General features: G+C 48.6%; 1 protein-coding gene across 1 annotated transcript in view; it reads left to right on the top strand.

Moving 5' to 3' along the window:
* Nucleotides 1-8,436: 8,436 nt before the first annotated feature.
* PTCHD1 (patched domain containing 1) overlaps nucleotides 8,437-17,076 on the top strand; it is a 50,937-nt gene continuing 42,297 nt past the window's right edge. The window contains exon 1 of the mRNA XM_087829323.1: nucleotides 8,437-8,836. Within this exon, the coding sequence (XP_087685449.1) occupies nucleotides 8,486-8,836 (351 nt within the window). The 5' untranslated portion in view covers nucleotides 8,437-8,485. The remainder of the gene's footprint in view (nucleotides 8,837-17,076) is intronic.

The following is a 17,076-nucleotide window of genomic DNA, read 5'->3' as shown; positions in this document are numbered from 1 at the left end:
AAAGAACCTTTCCCTTTGCACTGTAATGACTGCTGCTGAGCCACTAAAAAATGGAAGACTTTCAACAGGCATAAGGTCAGAGTCTATTTGGTTGCTTTTTCTGCTATGTATTTTGGAACCACTTGACAGTTTTCCATTTTAACATTTTGAGGGATTTTTTCATGGCAGAATCCACACATGGGCTGCAGAAGTTTTGCCGTCTGCAAAAGGAGTGGGTTGGATTAGATCAGCAAACACTTGGGGCTCCATAACAGTATTTTTGTTGGTCCACAGAACTCCTCTAAGGATTACCAACATCAGAAATAAATCCAAACACTGAAAAACTGATTAATGGATAGGCCACAGTATTGCCACTTTACAACACTATTAAATAAATAGCAAATACAGAAATAGCATTAAGTTGTTTATAACATTCGTGGCATATTATGTTACATGACTAAGACGTTTTTGACACATTATGCTATCCAGTCAAAGCATTTTAGAAGAGGAAACAAGTAATTTCCTGCTTAAAGGAAGAATGATTGGCAGGAAAATATGGATTCCTTTTTATTTTTATTGAATTTATTGGGGTGACACTGGTTAATAAAATTATATGGGTTTCAGGTGTGCGCTTCTCTAACACATCATCTGCATACTGCACTGTGTGTTCACCGCCCCAAGTCCAGTCTCCTTCCGTCACCATGTGTCCCCCTTTCCCCTCTCCTACCTGCCCCCCCTTTCCCTCGGGCAGTCACCATGCTGCTGTCTGTGTCTACTACTCAGCCGTAAAAAAGAAGGATCCCTTGCCCTTTGGGACAGCACGGATGGACCTGGAGAGCATTATGCTCAGTGAAATAAGCCAGGCAGAGAAAGACCAGTACCATAGGATTTCATTTATATGTGGAATCTAATGAACAAAATAAACTAATAAACAGAATAGAAACAGACTCACAGACACAGAACAGACTGACAGCTGTCAGAGGGGAGGGGATTTTGGAGGCTGGGTGAGAAAGGTGAAGGGATTAAGCAAAATAATAATAATAATAACAACAACAACATGGATTCTGATGTCAGATGGCCCTGGGTTCTATTTATATTTCCATTACAGGTAACCCTACACAAGATATTTAATCTTCTTAATCCTCACTTTCCTCTCTTTAAAATGGGTTTCACAATAGTTAATAGCCTACAGAGTGACTTTGTAAATTAGATAGGCCAAGATATGTGAAAGGGCCTAGGGCTAAACTTAGCACATAAAAACACATAAAAATATTCTTTTCCCCTTTTTCCATCATTCCTGTAAGTCTTAGGCACAATTACTCCTAAAATTCAAGAAATTATATTTTAGAGTCACTTCTAACATTTACCTTTAAATGTCCTCCTCTCCACACAAACATCACAAGGGCATAAAAGTACTGGGCACAATTTTAAGTATGAACATATTGGATTTAGTGATCCACTAATCTAAATTTCTTTCCATTTTAATTGTTCCGGATTAGGTAAAGACGGTTTACACTCTAGGTTATATTAGTTTAAATAATCTCTTTAGCTCTAAAATGTCTCTAAAACCAAGTGATGGGGGCTGAAAGGGGGAGGAAGAACTAGGTTTAAATGACTCTGTCCCTGGTGCTGAAACCGAATAATGTACCTAAACTCTCCTCATTTAGACGCAGTGGAAGAAAACCCAGTTTAACTTAATGAAAAACCCCAGCTGCGCTTAGTTTAATATCAAGAAAGTGGCATTACTCAGGGATTCCCAGAATGAGGAGCTATCACCCTCTTTGGCCAAGCTCAAAACTTTAGGACTATCCCAAGGGAAGAGAGAAGGGGACTTCAACCAGTCCGGCCCAGTGATCAATAAACTATCAAAAAACTGATATGTAATACTTACAATTCAGATATTTATCGATATAGATATTTGTATAGGTCATATATATAAAACATTACATAACAAAGAAGCTCAAAACAGCAAGATGCTAACTCTAGGCTAAAGGTATTCTAAGACTAGAGACAAACCAGATATCACCTATGCCTTTTTTGAGCTTTCACATATTGTTGTGACTGCTCCTCTAGCATTTCCTTTACTTGGGCTTATATTTTAATCCTCAGGAGATTTATTCAACCCTATTAGACTACAAATTCCTTGAGAGCAGGGAATTCCTTGTTCAATTTCTCTTAGCTGTTGACCACCGTAGGAACTTGCTCACTGAATTAATTCAAATAAAATTGCTCACTAGAGTTAAAATAATCGATGTTGGTGTGGCAGTCAGAGAAAGCTTATTAGATATATGAGCTAGAATTTTAAGGGAGCCTTGAAGAATGGAAGGATTTTGAAAGGTGGAGAGAAGTTAAAGCCACGCTTTCTGTTAGGAGAAAAAAATGCAAATCAAAGATTTGGACCTGGCCACCTCAACCTTCTGGTGACATGAGCACAGACACCAAGACAGTGTGTTCCAAAATGTTTCTCTCTGGATCTATGCATGAAATATAGCTCTCAGCCCTGAGTCTTATGTTTATTCAAAAAAAACGATTTTTCATTACTTTTTTCCTTATGTCATGATGGATCATTCTTCTAAAAGATTCATGTCAATATTGAGAGCCTACTGAGTTGGCAGAATATCCTGAAAGACTCAGAGACCCAATCAGCACACTTGAGTAGGAATCCCCTGCACATAAGTGTGTCTCTTTATCTTAAGCAGCCTATTAAGACTTGTCACACATATGTTCTCTCTTCAATAGCAAGTTTAAAATACCTTCAGTAGTCCCCCTTTGGGTAAAATTTCTGGGGCATAGTGTCGCTCTGCATAAAACAGTCTCTTGGTCAAAACAGGGCTGAGTCCCCGGAGATATTTCATGGAAACATCCGCACTCAAGGTAATGCTGATGTCCGTCACGGGAGCTTCCCCACTATGAAAGTATAATCCTTGTTATACTTTGGTCTTTCCTGCATGTGTTTTTCTCTTCTCCAAGAGATCTTACCTAGATCTTTTAGAATGGCAGAAAAACTCAGCGCTTTAAGAAATATTTTAGTGTTACTGAGATCAGGAAAGTATAAAGTGATGATAAACACACTATACCAAGTGCCACCCTCAACTGCAGCCACCCAAATATCCTTTCCATGATCCTGCTACGCACAGTCATTTCCTAGTTGACATAGACCTCTTTAGATTTAAGATATATGCATGAAAATATTTTTTGTTTCTTGGGCAGAAAATGGTGGTGGGATTACCGAAAGCTGATGCTTGACAAACTTGCTAGACAAAAGCAGACCCTTGTTTCTAACCTTATCAAACCAAATAAGCTTTTCTTTCAAGTCCCCACTCTCTCCACACCATGATCAGTCTCTTTGGTATCTCTGAGCAAGACTGAGCCAAGAGACTGGTTCCAAATGTAACAGACAGAAATCCCCCCTCAAGTGGGAATACTTCATTTATTTTTATCAACAAATTTAATTCCTACGAAGGAATGCCCTTGTTCCTTACCATTTAACAATAATTAGAAAGATGTCTGTTAGGAGCAGTCTCTTTTAAATTCAATCCTAAGAAAATAGAGATGCAGGCAGAGATTTCTGTACAGGATGTTCAACTCAGTGTTATTTATATTAGCAAAATTTAAAAAACAAATGTCCAACAATATGGCATAAAATATGTAAATGAAGCTCAGCCATAGGATGGAATTCTATGCAGCTATTCAAATGTTTAATAGCAATATTAATCGACATGAGAAAATGCTCACGATCTACTTAATGGGGAAAAATGGTTGCCAAACAGAATGTTTATTATGACCCTCAATTTTGGGGGGGGGAGGGAGTGTATAAACATTTCATGTACATTGCCGGAGCCCTCCTGCCAAAGAGTACCAGAGCACACCAGTAGTTTAACAAGCTGGGTTTATTTCTTGTTGCAGTGAGGGAAAACATGCACCACAGAGAACTGAGGGGTGTCTCAATAAGGTGTTAGAAAGGACTTACAGGATTTGGGCTTGCATTAAGTGATTTTAAGGAAGGTTTAAGGCAGCAGGGCTTGCTCTGGATTGGCTCCTGTCAGGATGCAGGGCTAGTTTTACGATTGGGTGCCTTAATAAATCTTTGTCTAGAAGGTGAAAAGACTAGACCGATGCTAAAGCTGTAGTTTGTTTAAGAAAAACCACAATAGTCACTCATATTAGCCAGGATATGGACATGTTTGGTCATTTTTGTGGTTTGGAGAAGGTTCATGTTTTGTCTGTGTTCAGACATGATTATACAGTGGTCTTAATTTTGTCTGGAGCCAACACAGTTACAGGATGACCTTATCTGACATCAGTGTTGTGGGGAATGGTTTTGGTTCAATGAGAGACTACCAAAGCTTAAACGTGAGTCCCAGGACAGTTGTTACCACCCCGAAGTCCGCGCAGACAATACCAGGCCAGGTTCCGGATGCCAGGGGCTGATTTTCTTTTTCACACACACACACACACTCAGAAAAGACTAGAATTATAACAAATACCAGTTACTAGGTATTTGTGACATTCCAGGCCTTGTTTTTAGTGCCTTACATCTTTTATTTTTTTAAAAAAATATGTTTTTTATTGATTTCAGAGAGAGGAAGGGAGAGGGAGCGAGGGAGACAGAAACATCAAGGTGAGAGTCACTGATCTGCTGCCTCGCGCACGCCCCCTGCTGGGGATCCAGCCGGAACGGCCTGTGCCCCGCCCCGCCCCGCATTGAACAGAACCCTGACCTCCTGGTTCACGGTCCACACTCAACCTCTAAGCCACGCCTGCGGGGTGGTGCCTTACACCTCTTGACCTATCTAATGCTCACCACAGCTCTATGGCGTAGGTACTATTATTACTGCCATTTTGCAGAAGAGAAGAGTGTGGCAGAAAGAGGTTAAGTTACTCAAAGCATCACAGTAAGTAGTGGAGCAAGGACTCAACTTAATGGCTATGGACGCAACAGCCCTGACTTTATATAACGTTGCCCATGTGTACAATACCTTACCAACACAGGGTCCCTTTGAAAGCTGATGAGGGTACAGAGATACAGGTGTCTTTTTGCTGCCTTCTTTCTCTTATTAATTTAAAATTTTCTACAATTAGTATGTATTAATTTTTAATCAGGAAAAGGGATAATTTACGAATGTACTGGTGGAAGCTCTGTTCCCAAGGTCACTGTCCCAAATGCAAATGCAAGCCTTTGGTGGTGGCAACGGGCGCCCTGAATGTCTAATCCAAAGAGGAGACAACACCCTCTCTCCTTTCTTGCTCCAACTTAATTTTGACAATACTAACTGGATTGCCCGTAATAGAAAGTGGCAGAGAGAGAAACTCCCAGGCCGCTGGGTGCCTCGGAATTCAAGCAGGCAGGGCGGGAGTTTCCCCAAATGTACAGAAGGACGATTAGGAAGAGTTGGGAGAACTGGAAGCAGATGCCTGGGTCTCAAAGGAAAGGCCCTTCCCGTGTGGGAGGACGACACGCCCACCCCGCCGGCTGAGCGAGGCTGGCTTTCCCCCTAAGCCTCGGCCAGGGCGCCGAGAGGGGCCGCCTGCGCTTCGGCGGCGTGAAGGCCGACATTAAAAGGGGGTCAGTCCCAGGGACGAGAGAACCAAGGTTAGGAGGGGACCCCTTGCAGGGACAAAGACTTCAGAATAAAAAGAGCTTCGCCGAAACGTTAAAGGCTCCCGGAGAGCCCCGTGGGCTGGTTTCCCTTCTCTTACTTCCGCCGCTGCGCTGGCATCAGGGCGCGTGAACCATCTCTGCTCCCTCCCCTCGAACCGGCCCACTTCAGGCCTCCAGAGAAGTGCCCACCCCCCAGCTGCCCCCAGCTCGCCAAATGGCCCACGGCCGCGCCCCTCCCCCTTTCGGTCTTCCAGCCCCCCCCCAGCCACGCAGGACACCCACCCCGCCATTTAGCACCTCGGCTGCGCAGCGGTGGGTGGTTTCCCAGAGCGTGCGCCCTTGCAGCCCCCAGCGCTCGCCGCGTCGCTTGCCGGGGCACAAGTCAATGAGGCTTTTCCCTCCGCGATCATCGTGAATCAGCAAAGCGCTGCAGAGCGGCGGCGGAACCGCGAGCAGAAATTAAGATGCCGGGGGAAGGGCGCAGTGGAGTGTAGCAGGGGAATTTCTAGCCCCTCCCGACATGTGCCTCCCTGGGAAGGCGACACGGAGCGGTGGGGCGAGGTGCTGGCTGGTGCCGCAGGTGAACTTAGGCGCCCAGGGGGAGCTTGGGGAAGCGGTGCGCGGTGTGGCGAGCAGCGAGGGCGCCGAGAAAGTGCAGGAGGCTACAGATGGCTGGAGGGACCCGGGAAGCGCGGGCAGAGCGGAGCGGTTCCCCCCCCCACCCCCGCCAAAGCAGTTTCAGGTGTTGTTGAGGGAATATAGGAAGGAGGGTCTGGCCTGGGGGAAGGGAGGAGAGAAACCAAAAAAGGAGGATTTCCCAGCCCACGACTTCCTGTTTCCAACGTGCAAGTTCCCAAGTTCAGTTTGAGAAGTGCAGGGCCGCTTGGCATCGGGGAGTAATACCTCCCGGAGTCGGGTCTCCCACCCACTTCCCTCTCCCCGTCCCTGTCCCTCTCCCCTTCCCCTCTCTTCCTCTTCCCCTCCTCTTCCTCCTCCTCGCCCCAGTCCATCTTCCCTCAGCTTTGATTAATATGCATGTTCACGTTCAGGCGAGCGGGCCACAGCCAGGGACCGCGCCTCTATTCTTGGCCGCCTCGGGCTTGACCCTTGGGACTAGGAGGCCAAGCAGGAGCGACCAGGGGCGTGGTATGTGAAGGCCGAGCACTGGGAGAGCAAAGCCTGGGGACCCCCTCGCCACGCCCCAGTCCTCACCCCCATGACCGGGCTCGGCGACACAGTGGCCCAGACTCCGAGATCCGGCCCGGTCTGCGTTGCAGTGGACCCCGGGGCTTGGAGCGCGCAGCGAAAGGCGCTAAATGGTACCTGTGCATGGCCGTTCCCGCCGCCGCAGGTCTATCCCGGGCCCGAGGCCGGCGCCCGCCTTCTCGGGGAATTCTCTGGAGGGGGAGTTCGAGGGGAAGCACAGTGGCCGCCCGCTAGCTTAAGGCTGGCGCTCACACGTACACGCCCAACTTTGCCGAGCCTTCGGCGCCCCGGGGCTCCCCCGCGCCCCCTGCGGCTCGGCGCGCTCAGAGACCCGAATCGCTCCAGGTCTGAGTGGAGGTGTCCCCCACTCCCCACACTCGCGCGTTTGAGCAGGAGAGGGCGGGGTGGAGGAGAGAAGGGGAGTAACGCTAAGGACTCCCCGACCAGCTGTTCACAAACACTCTACACCCGCAGGGGCGCCCGCTCCAGCCCCGCCGCACCAGGTCCCCCAGACCCGCCAGTGACGACAGAGGGGGCGGGGGAGGAGGAGAGGAGGAGGAGCGGGAGGCTGGGCGGAGAGCCGGGAGTCCGCGAGCACCGGAGCCCTGGCGGCCCGCGGCTCCACCGACTGACCATCATTATCGACACTTTTATTACTGGGGCACGGGGCGGGGAGGTTGAGGGGTGCGCAGCAGAACTGCCCAGCCCCAAACCGTCGGGAGCGATCCTAGATGAGGGTTAGTCTAAAGATTCTCCACAGGCGCCTCTCGGGTGGACGTGCCCCAGACGCACACTCGGACTCCGTGGTCCCGCGGAAACTGCGGTGTTGGGATATTTTAAATGGCTCTTACTTGAGAGGAGGCGTGATTTCCACGTTCGAGCGTCTTCGCTCCCCACCCCCTCTCCGCACCAGCCAGTGCGCGCCACCACCTGAGCTTGGCGAGAGCCGGGGCGCACGCAGTCTTCAGCCTCCTCCTTTCCGCCTCTGGGGGAGCTCGGCTCTGAGCGGGTCCGCCTGATGCCCCCCGGGAGAACTCTTTACTTTTTGTTTGGAAAATCGGGGCCATTTCTTTATTCATCTCTGGGTCTCCCCGGAGGATACAGGGGAGGAGAAGGCGTGAGCGGCGGGCCGGGGGAGGGGAGCGTGGGGAGGGGAGGGGACTGGGTGTAGCCTGGAATTCTCCGTCCTCGTGTTCCTAGGCTGGCGCGCAGAGTCTCCCCGAGATAGCGCCGCCGCCGCTCCCCGAGCCACCCCGTTCCGTTGGCCTTCGGGGTCGGGTGAGTGGGGTCATGACGCGCCGCGGGGGCTGCCCCGGGCCCCTTCCGCGCTGAGCCGGGACCCAGCCCAGCCGCGCGGAGCCCCTCGGGCGGGGAGGCGGCGGAGGGTGGGGAGGGCGCACCGGGGAGGGCGGGGTGGGGGCAGCACCGAGGCCGCCAGGCTGGGGGGCTCTCCGAGCCGGCGCGGCCGCGGGCAGGAGGGCGTGTCTCCCGCCGGAGGGGACCATCCCGAGGCGCGGCGCGGGACTCCCCGATGGTGGTGCCGCGGCTCCGGGAGAGCTCCGGGTCTCGCCTTCGCCTTCGCCGCCGCCGCCGCCGCCGTCGCCACCGCGGGCGCCACCACCGCCACCGCCGCCGCCGCCGCCCGAGCCCGCGCCGAGCGTGCGCCTCGCCCTCCTCCCGCGCCCGCTCTGCTCTAGGATGCTGCGGCAGGTTCTGCACAGGGGCTTGAGGACGTGTTTCTCCCGGCTCGGCCACTTCATTGCCAGTCACCCGGTCTTCTTCGCCTCGGCGCCCGTGCTCATCTCCATCCTGCTCGGCGCCAGCTTCAGCCGCTACCAGGTCGAGGACAGCGTGGAGCACCTGCTGGCGCCCCAGCACAGCCTCGCCAAGATCGAGCGCAACCTCGTGAACAGCCTCTTCCCGGTCAACCGCTCCAAGCACCGGCTCTACTCGGACCTGCAGACCCCTGGGCGCTACGGCCGGGTCATCGTCACCTCCTTCCAGAAAGCCAACATGCTGGACCAGCATCACACGGACCTGATCTTAAAGGTGAGAGGGGGCCGAGCGCGGGCAGCCTCCGCCGGCGCCGCTGCCGCGGCTGGGCTGGCTGTGCGCGGGGTCCGGGCTGAGAGCGCCGCCTCTCCTGTCCCAGGCGGCTGCGGCAGGGGCTCCCCTGCACCGAGCGCCCCTCGGAGGCCGCCCGGAGCCTCCCAGCCTCCGGAGCGGGAGCGTCCGGTCCCGGCCCGGCCCTGCCCTCGCCGCTGTCGTCGCCACCCAGACAGCTGCTGCAACAGTTGGGGCGGCGGCAGCCAGGGTGCCGTGGTCAGTGCGCTTGTTTTGGTTGCAGTGGTCTTGGGGGTTGGGAGGCTTGGGGCAACTGGGCCAGGAAGGAGCAGAACAAGAAAATGCCTACTAAAAAAAAGTCTTGCCAGTTGAAAGCAAAATACTGTGCATGTGGGGATTCAGAGACCCATCTCCCCTTCCTCTCCTTTTCTCCCTTCCTCTGGCCCCGGGAGTGCTTCGGGAAGGGCTGTTTGGAGGGACTGTGAGGAGCAAAGGAATGTGAAGTCGGACGGTGAGGAAGATGCCTCCCACCCACCCAGAAAGACCTGTGGTCCCTGACAAGGACAGGGGCTGCCCTGCTGCCCTCTTCCTGGGAGCGAGGGAGCCATCTCTGTCTTCTAGGGTAGGAAATGATGGTTGTAATTCACACGTATTTAATCTTTCACAGTATCTCCTCTCCTCCGAAATGCAAAAACTTCCTTAGGAAAAGAGGGATTCCGTTGATGGGCTTTTATTTGGGCTCATCTGGCCCTGAGGGTGAGGGGCAGAGCCAGAGGGTGAGGACAGACACTAGGCTGTGTGGCCCTGAGAAGAGCACAGGAAAGCAAGCACCTGGTTAGAGGGTGACTCTCGCAGAAACAGGTTGTGCCATCAGCCTGAGGTGGGGATTTGATGTGAAAAGTGAGGTTAATGGTGATAACTTTCTGGAAGTTCCTAAGAAAAGCAGAGGAGTGGGGGCTAAAGATGGAAAAGTGGAGACCTTGGGAGAGAAAAGCAAGAATAAGTGAGAAGGTTCCATCTAAATGCCCATTGGGGATTGTGAGGCTTGTTTAGTTCAGGTGCTCCTCTGGGGACACCAGTCGGGAACCAGCCCCGGCTAGAGCCGGGCCAGAGGGATGGGAGGTGCTGCTTTCGTGGGGGTCTCTGGTCTAGAGCTGGGATTAGGAGCTAGTTAGGTTTCTAGTCTTCTTATCCCAAGGGGAGTCAGCCAGTGAACCTGGGGAACTCTTTCCTTCTCTTTTCCTCTACAGGCAACCCTCTATCCCTAGAGACAAGCTAATTTTCCTCCCTCTGTTGACATATTATCAATCAGTAATTAGTAATGAGGGGAATCTGACGAGGGACTCAATGGAATTAGGGCATTCCCACATCGGGTGGCTGGTGATATTTTGGCACGCACATCACACATACTCATCACAGAGCCTTAGGAACATATATCCCAAGATGTTTGCTTTTCTCACAATATAGTTCCAACATCAAAGTATTCCCCCCCACACACCCATACCTCAGTGAACATATTTTGGCACACAAACAAATACAGCTCCAAATGTTTTTTGTTGGTTTTTTTTAAGAAAAGAAAGAAAACACGTAGTAGTTTCATCACAGGCTTAAGGAAACTATAATTTAGCCATTCCTGACAGTTGGAAAGCTGCCCCATGTTTTGATAGATGATCTACTAAATGATATTTCTCTTTGTATCCACCCCTCCCCCAGGTGATGTTTCCACTGGTTTTTTGTCATTGGTTTTTGTGAGATTTTTGCCCCCTAACAAACCCTCAGGCCGGTGTGACAGGCAGTCACCAGTTACATTCACTCTCAAGGTTAATGAGACATCAACAGGCACATCAGATCTCTTTTCAACTGGACTGTTTCTCTCCTATTTGACTTTGATCTGTTTACGACAGGAAACTGCATTATAAGAGAAAGTTGAAGAGAGAAAGAGACTGGCTTTGCCTCCATGTCTAAAGGGCAACTTTAAAGGACAGTGGTCTTGACAGTGAATTGTTTTAAGGAACGGGATGGTTTTTCGAGTTCTAGGTGTCTAGGAAAACTCAGAAAACTCCAAACGCACTCAAACAGTGGTCAGGACTGATTTCTAGCTGTTGGCTCTCTGGCCAAATAAACTCATACAGCTAATAAAAACCCAGGTGTATGGAACTGGGGGAATGGCCTTTGGTTTTATGTATCCATTTTTGTCTTTCTACAACCAACTCCTATATTTGGTAGGTATGGAGCCAGAAGACAGAAAAATGGACCTCAGTAGTCATGGTAATGCAAAGTGTGAGAATGAGCACTTATTTTTTTCTTTTTTTCCATTAGACACATGACGAAGACTTGTCTTTTATAAAAGATGTTAGGAGAGGGAGTCACTGTTTCTGCCCTTCCTAGTGGTGTCCTGCTACTCTGTTGCTGGCATCGGGGACAGCCCTGACAGCTAACACTGCACGCACACCAGCCGGCCCCTGCCTGTTTTATCGCATCGCGTTAGAAGTGAAGCGGCCGGAGCCCAAGCAGGGCTGGAGGCTTTTGCAGGCCCCACTACGAGCCCAGAGAAAGTAACTTACAGGGCGGTGTCCTTTACGCCTCATAGTGTCCTGGTCGCACCTGTTCAATGAAGGGGATCCTTCTTGGGATGTTAGTCCAGCTACGTTCTGATCAAATAGAGACTGGGATAGGAAGGTGACAAAAAAGAAAAACCCAGGTTGATTTTTTAAAATATAATGGAGAGTATCACAAAAAAATAATCCCCATTTGAAAAGCCAGCTGATCTGGTTTGGAGGCGCTTTCTCATATTTGTTCAAGGCACGTGACTGCCGTGCTCCGTGCAGCGTAGAATCTGACCCCAGACTATGAGCGGGGTGACTCTCCCTCGCCATGGTTTCCTCTGAAGGCTGTGTGGCAAAGATGGAATTTGGGGTGAAAGTGGGTGGGGCCTGATGATGCTGGTAAGGGATCAGCCATTAATTTCTGAACCTCTTTAAAGAAATGTTGATCTTCAAAAGTCTTCATTTCCCTAGAAGATTAAATTTAGCTCATCATCATATTTTAACAGAAAATCCACAGTGCTTCTCTCAGAGCAAATTTCTGGGTAATGTCTCATGAGCTTTTATAGATATGTGTAAGAAGGTCTTGTTGATAATTGATCTGGGCTGTGACCAAGACAATACCTTGATTTATTGCAGAATCATCTGTGGAGAATGAAGAACCAGGTTAGCCCAGTCCGTACAATAATGCTGTCACCCATATAACACTTTATAAAATGCAAAGATGCAGGATGTTTAAATACAGTAGATGCCTCAGGGTAGGCAGGAAAGTGCTGTGATCATTTTACAGGTGAGAAAAACTCTTTAAAAACTAACCAAATTACCCATGGGAAAAAGACAAAGACAGAGCCAAGACTGGGACCCAGGGTTTTTGACCGCCAGCACGGTGCTCTTTTCACTATAATGTACTGCCTCGCCTGTGATAAACTACTTGAATGATTTAAAATGTACACTTTTGTCATCCAAACGAAGTATATTTGACCAAAGTCTCATGCTTGTCTCATACCGTTGTTCTAACAGTGGTAATTGGATCATCAGAACATTCTGTTGACTGATTTTTTCTGATGTCAATGAAAATCCACATACAGGGTGGGGTAAAAGTAGGTTTACGGTTGCGAACATGTGAAGCACGGAGTTTATTCTTGTGTTATTATTTATTACTCATTATATTATTTTCCATATGAACAGCTGTAAACCCACTTTTGCCCCACCCTGTCTAGAAACTTGTAAGTGCCCAAAGTAAAGCATAAAATATTTGTAATTAGCGATACCCAAATGTGGAAAGATGGAATATTTTACTGGAAACAAATCTCTGGATGGTCAAATGTGGCAATTTCATGTCTGAGCTCTGTGCCCCGGCCGGGGTCCGGGGCAGTCGAGGCCAGTGCCTCCCACACAGTGGAGTGGACCCTCAATAAATACTTGTCGAATGGGCCTGCCCTGGTTTACTCAGGCCCTTATGTGGCCGGTAAAGAAAATTCCATCAAAACCACTTTAAAATGTATTTTCAAGATGGCATCTTTATTTTTACAGCTTTGCAGGCAGTTGATAGGCTTCTCTTTTTCCAAGATACCCTTGTTCCTTCTTTCCTTGTTTGTCTCTGTAGGTTTCAGTTTTGAAATTGGGTAGGGAAATGTTCTCTTCTTCAGAGGAACCTCGTGGGAGATTTTTTTCCAGACCAAGGGAAGGACACATCGTTGCTATGTGGACATTGTTCCACTTACTGGGGAATGTCATTTTGTTCAAATATTGAGTTTCCATTACATTTAAACTTTTTATGTTTTCCAAGAAGGGCAAAATCATTGCTAGCTCGGGGTCGCAAAGACCTGGTAGCTGGATCAAGATCCCAGTTTTTCCAAAGACTGCCTCAGCACTTTGCATCATTACGGGCCATCACCAACATTTCTTTCTCTACAGTCTAAGGATCAGCATATTTCGGCCTGTTTTCGAGCTCAGATGTTTTTACATTTTTAAAAAATTATAGCAAAACCAAGAAGAGTATGAGGCAGAGATGGCATGTGGCTCTCAAAGCCAAAAGTACTTACTCTTTAGTCCTTTACATAAAGAAGTTCCTGCACTGAATTCCAAAACTTCTTGAGTAGAGCATTTCCCAGAAGCCAGTACTGTTAACCTCTAGGGCAGTAGTTCTCAACCAGGGCCGATTGTGCCCCCCCAGGGGACATTTGGCAGTGGTTAAAGACATTTTTGATTGTCATAATTGGCAGTAGGTTGCTACTGGCATCTAGTGGGTGGAGTTCGTGGATGCTGCTAAGCACCCTGTGTGCACAGGCCAGCCCCCCACAGCACAGAATTACCTGGCCCTAACCCTGCTTGAAGGGGTTCATTTGTCTGTTTCTTCTGTTGTATTAGGTGTGTGGGTTTTTTGCACCTGCATTGATTATGCAAAATGCCAAAATCTTACAGAACTTTGGGGACAAATACTATGACCTCTGAGGAAATGCTCTTTTGGGCAGTTTTCCAGTGTGACCTTCCCCAAGATGCTGTTATCTTGCTCTCTCCTATGGCTCTGTCCTTTACGGTCGAAGTCCCGCTGTAGAGGAACCCAAGAAACTGAACACAGTCGCACTGCTTGGACTGCAAAGCTGCTGAACTGACCCTGGCCTTGAGACTTAGAGTGCCCATTAGCAGCAGTTCTGACTGTCAGTCTGCAGCAGTCCCCCGAGGCCCTGCTTCTCCTGGCAGTGTGTAGGACCCCGCTGTGAGTGGTGGCCTGCCGAGGAGGTGGGGGGCAGCGCTTTGTTGCCTGGTCCAGCTGCTTTGCCTTTCTGAACATAAAATGTCAAAAGAAAACTTGCACCCAAGGAACAGGGGATCAGAGACCCTTGGGTTTGGAAGGCACCTTAAAGGTCATCTCTGCAGATGCTGAGGCTGGAATCTGCTCTTCGAATCTCAGGGTGCTTTGTCTGGTGGCAGGTGCCGTGACATCTTGAGCAGTCCAGTTCCTTCGGTGAGTTTTCTGAGTGGCAGATACTCTTAGAAAAGATTGAGCCCAGGCCTGAAAGGGCAGCGTTTGTGCATCTGCTGAACCAGCCAGTTGCCTTTAAAAAACTTTTTCAATTTTTCAATTACAGTTGACATTTAATATTATCTTAGTCTTAGTGCTTTTGCACTTTATTTTTGCACTAGGGGAAATTTAAAAAGAGATCAAGACTGCTTTTCATTTTCCTTTCATTTCATAGGAGGTATATCCAAATAATCCAAGCATAATACTATTCCAGGGTTGTCTGATTTCTGAACACATTTCATTTGTGTGACTAGTATCCTCAGATGCCTACCTTGCTCATCTCATTTAGATCTGCAGAGCAGTCTTTTACCTCCTCGTGCAGATACGCATTTGGGACAAACTTTGGGTAAACTGCTAATTAGAACTGAAATTTAAATATAAAGCGGGAGTGTGAGAAGAAGCCCACCTTTTTAATGACTCAGAGTGTCTTGATGGGTGCTGCATTAGACTTAGAGAAGGATGATTTTTTTTAAATTAACACAAACAATGAACCTCTCGGGATTCACCAGACTTACACACCTCACAAAACAGCTGAACATTTAATGGGCGACTCCTTATGGTAACTAAGAGAAGAAATAGGCTCAGAGAAATTATTTGTTTCCTGCCTGATAGGTTGCAGCATCTCTTAGCACAGGAGCTAGAGAGATGTAAGGTGCTGGGAATCTGATCAACTTTGACCTTGTGACATGGGCCATCTGGTACCTGACTCTGGGGCTCAGTGTGAGCCCCAAGTGATACCTGAGATAGGCTTGAAACAGACCTTTGAAGTCACCTGCTCGGTAGCACCTCACAGCAAGCAGGCCTGTCTGCAGCACTGCCTGTGCTACCCACATGCCCGGAAGGCCACAGAACTTCCGAGGAATCCTGCCAGACTGATTTAATGACCAGCAGGGGAGGTGAGTAATCTCTAACCTTTAAAAGAAAAAAAGAAAAAGGAAATCAACACCAGTTGGTATTTCATATGGGAAGCCCTGAATAATATGTCGTGCCTTCAACTTCAGAATTCAGATTTTAAACAAAAGGAGGGAATTGGGAAGCTATTTTTATCTCCTTGCTCTCTAAGAAATCCTCTTGAGAATATTGTTTCTGCTATTTTGAAAGCTGCCCATTGTTAGGTCTTCTACTTTAGGTTTAACTTATGGGCTCCATGTACAATCGAGTTAAGGGTTTGAGTGCAAGCTGCGACTTTGGGAAGTAATGTCCAAAAACACCGGTCAGGAAATGGGGACATGAAAGAGGGGGCAGCAGGAAGCCAGTCGAGGGAGGACTCTCCAGCAAGTGTCCGCTGTGGGCACCCAGGACTCAGTCTCACTGGGGACCTCTGGGAGACACTAGAACATGTGGCCAGGTATCCCGACTGGAAGTGAGGAAGCTAAACATTTATTCCCCAGCTCTCCAGTCATCAGTAGTTGATCCAGCTGCACGTGGGAGCATTAAATAAATATCTAATTCCAGATGCTGCATGTGCCCCTATAATCAGAATTGTTGCTGTTGTTATTGTTTTATAAAAGCTTCAGGCAAAAGCGCTGCATGGGTTTTCAGTGAGTAGCCTTGGCATGCAGAGGCAAGTGTAAACTGAGAAACTGGTGGGACCCTGAGAGCACCTGCCCTAAGGGTCTTCTGCCCAACTAGAGTTATGCGCCTAGAAGTTAGGGCCCAGATTCCTAGGGGATGTTCATCCCTTCACTCAACAACATGGCCGTGACCCCAGCTCCATGAAGCTTACAGGCAAGAATGAGCCGGCATGGCTGTTCTGTTTCTTCTTGAATTTGATAAACAACTGCCATTTTCAGTTCTGTCACTGGGTGGTGCTAAAAATAATTCCAAACAGGGCCTGGACACCGCCAGAACTTAAGGTTTCATATGCCAACCCCCCACATTTGAGTATCCCACTCCTCTTCATGAATACAAGAGAAGCCTGCAGGCCCCCATTTTCATACATCTACTTTTAAAAAGATTTTTAAAATAAAGTTATTGGGGTGACCTTGATAAATAAAATTATATAGCTTTCAAGTATACAATTCTATAATGCATCATCTGTACATTGCATTGAGTGCCCACCACCCAAAGTCAAATCTTCTTCCCTCACCATATATTTGACGCCCTTTACCCTTTACTACCCCCCCCTTCCCTCTGGCAACCACCACACTGTGGTCTGTGTCTGAGTGTTTGTCTTGTTTGTCCATGTGTTGCTTTCAGTTTTATGTCCCACATAGGAGTGAAGTCATATGGTTCTTGGCTGTTGCCATCTGAAAGGTAACAGATAAAGATGGCCATTTCCCACATCTGCTTTTGTTAGCCTCCTCTCTAGAGGAGCACTCACTCCTTACTCTGCCGTCAGACTCACACGTCTCCTACTTTATGAGGCCTCCCCAGAATGCCTCCTTCCCTCCCTTAAACCATCTGGCTCTCAGTCATATCCATATTCTTGAATGCTTAGCTACACACTAGTATATACTTTGCTATCTTGTCACATGATAGTTTCTCTTTGGCAAGATCATAAGTTCTTCAGGTGCAGGAACGATGTCTCATACTCCCAAATCTCTCCTAGAACCGAGCATAATATGGAGTATGCAGTAGGTGCTTAATAAACTGGTGCTGGTCGATGACTTACAGGATGGAAAATGTTCCCTCCCTCCCCTGTTGATTTAGTTGGC

The sequence above is a fragment of the Miniopterus natalensis genome, chromosome X (genome assembly GCF_054644295.1).
Source record: "Miniopterus natalensis isolate mMinNat1 chromosome X, mMinNat1.hap1, whole genome shotgun sequence".
NCBI lineage: Eukaryota > Metazoa > Chordata > Mammalia > Chiroptera > Miniopteridae > Miniopterus > Miniopterus natalensis.
The sequence above is the reverse complement of the archived record's forward strand: the minus strand, read 5'-3'. Positions and strand labels throughout refer to the sequence as shown.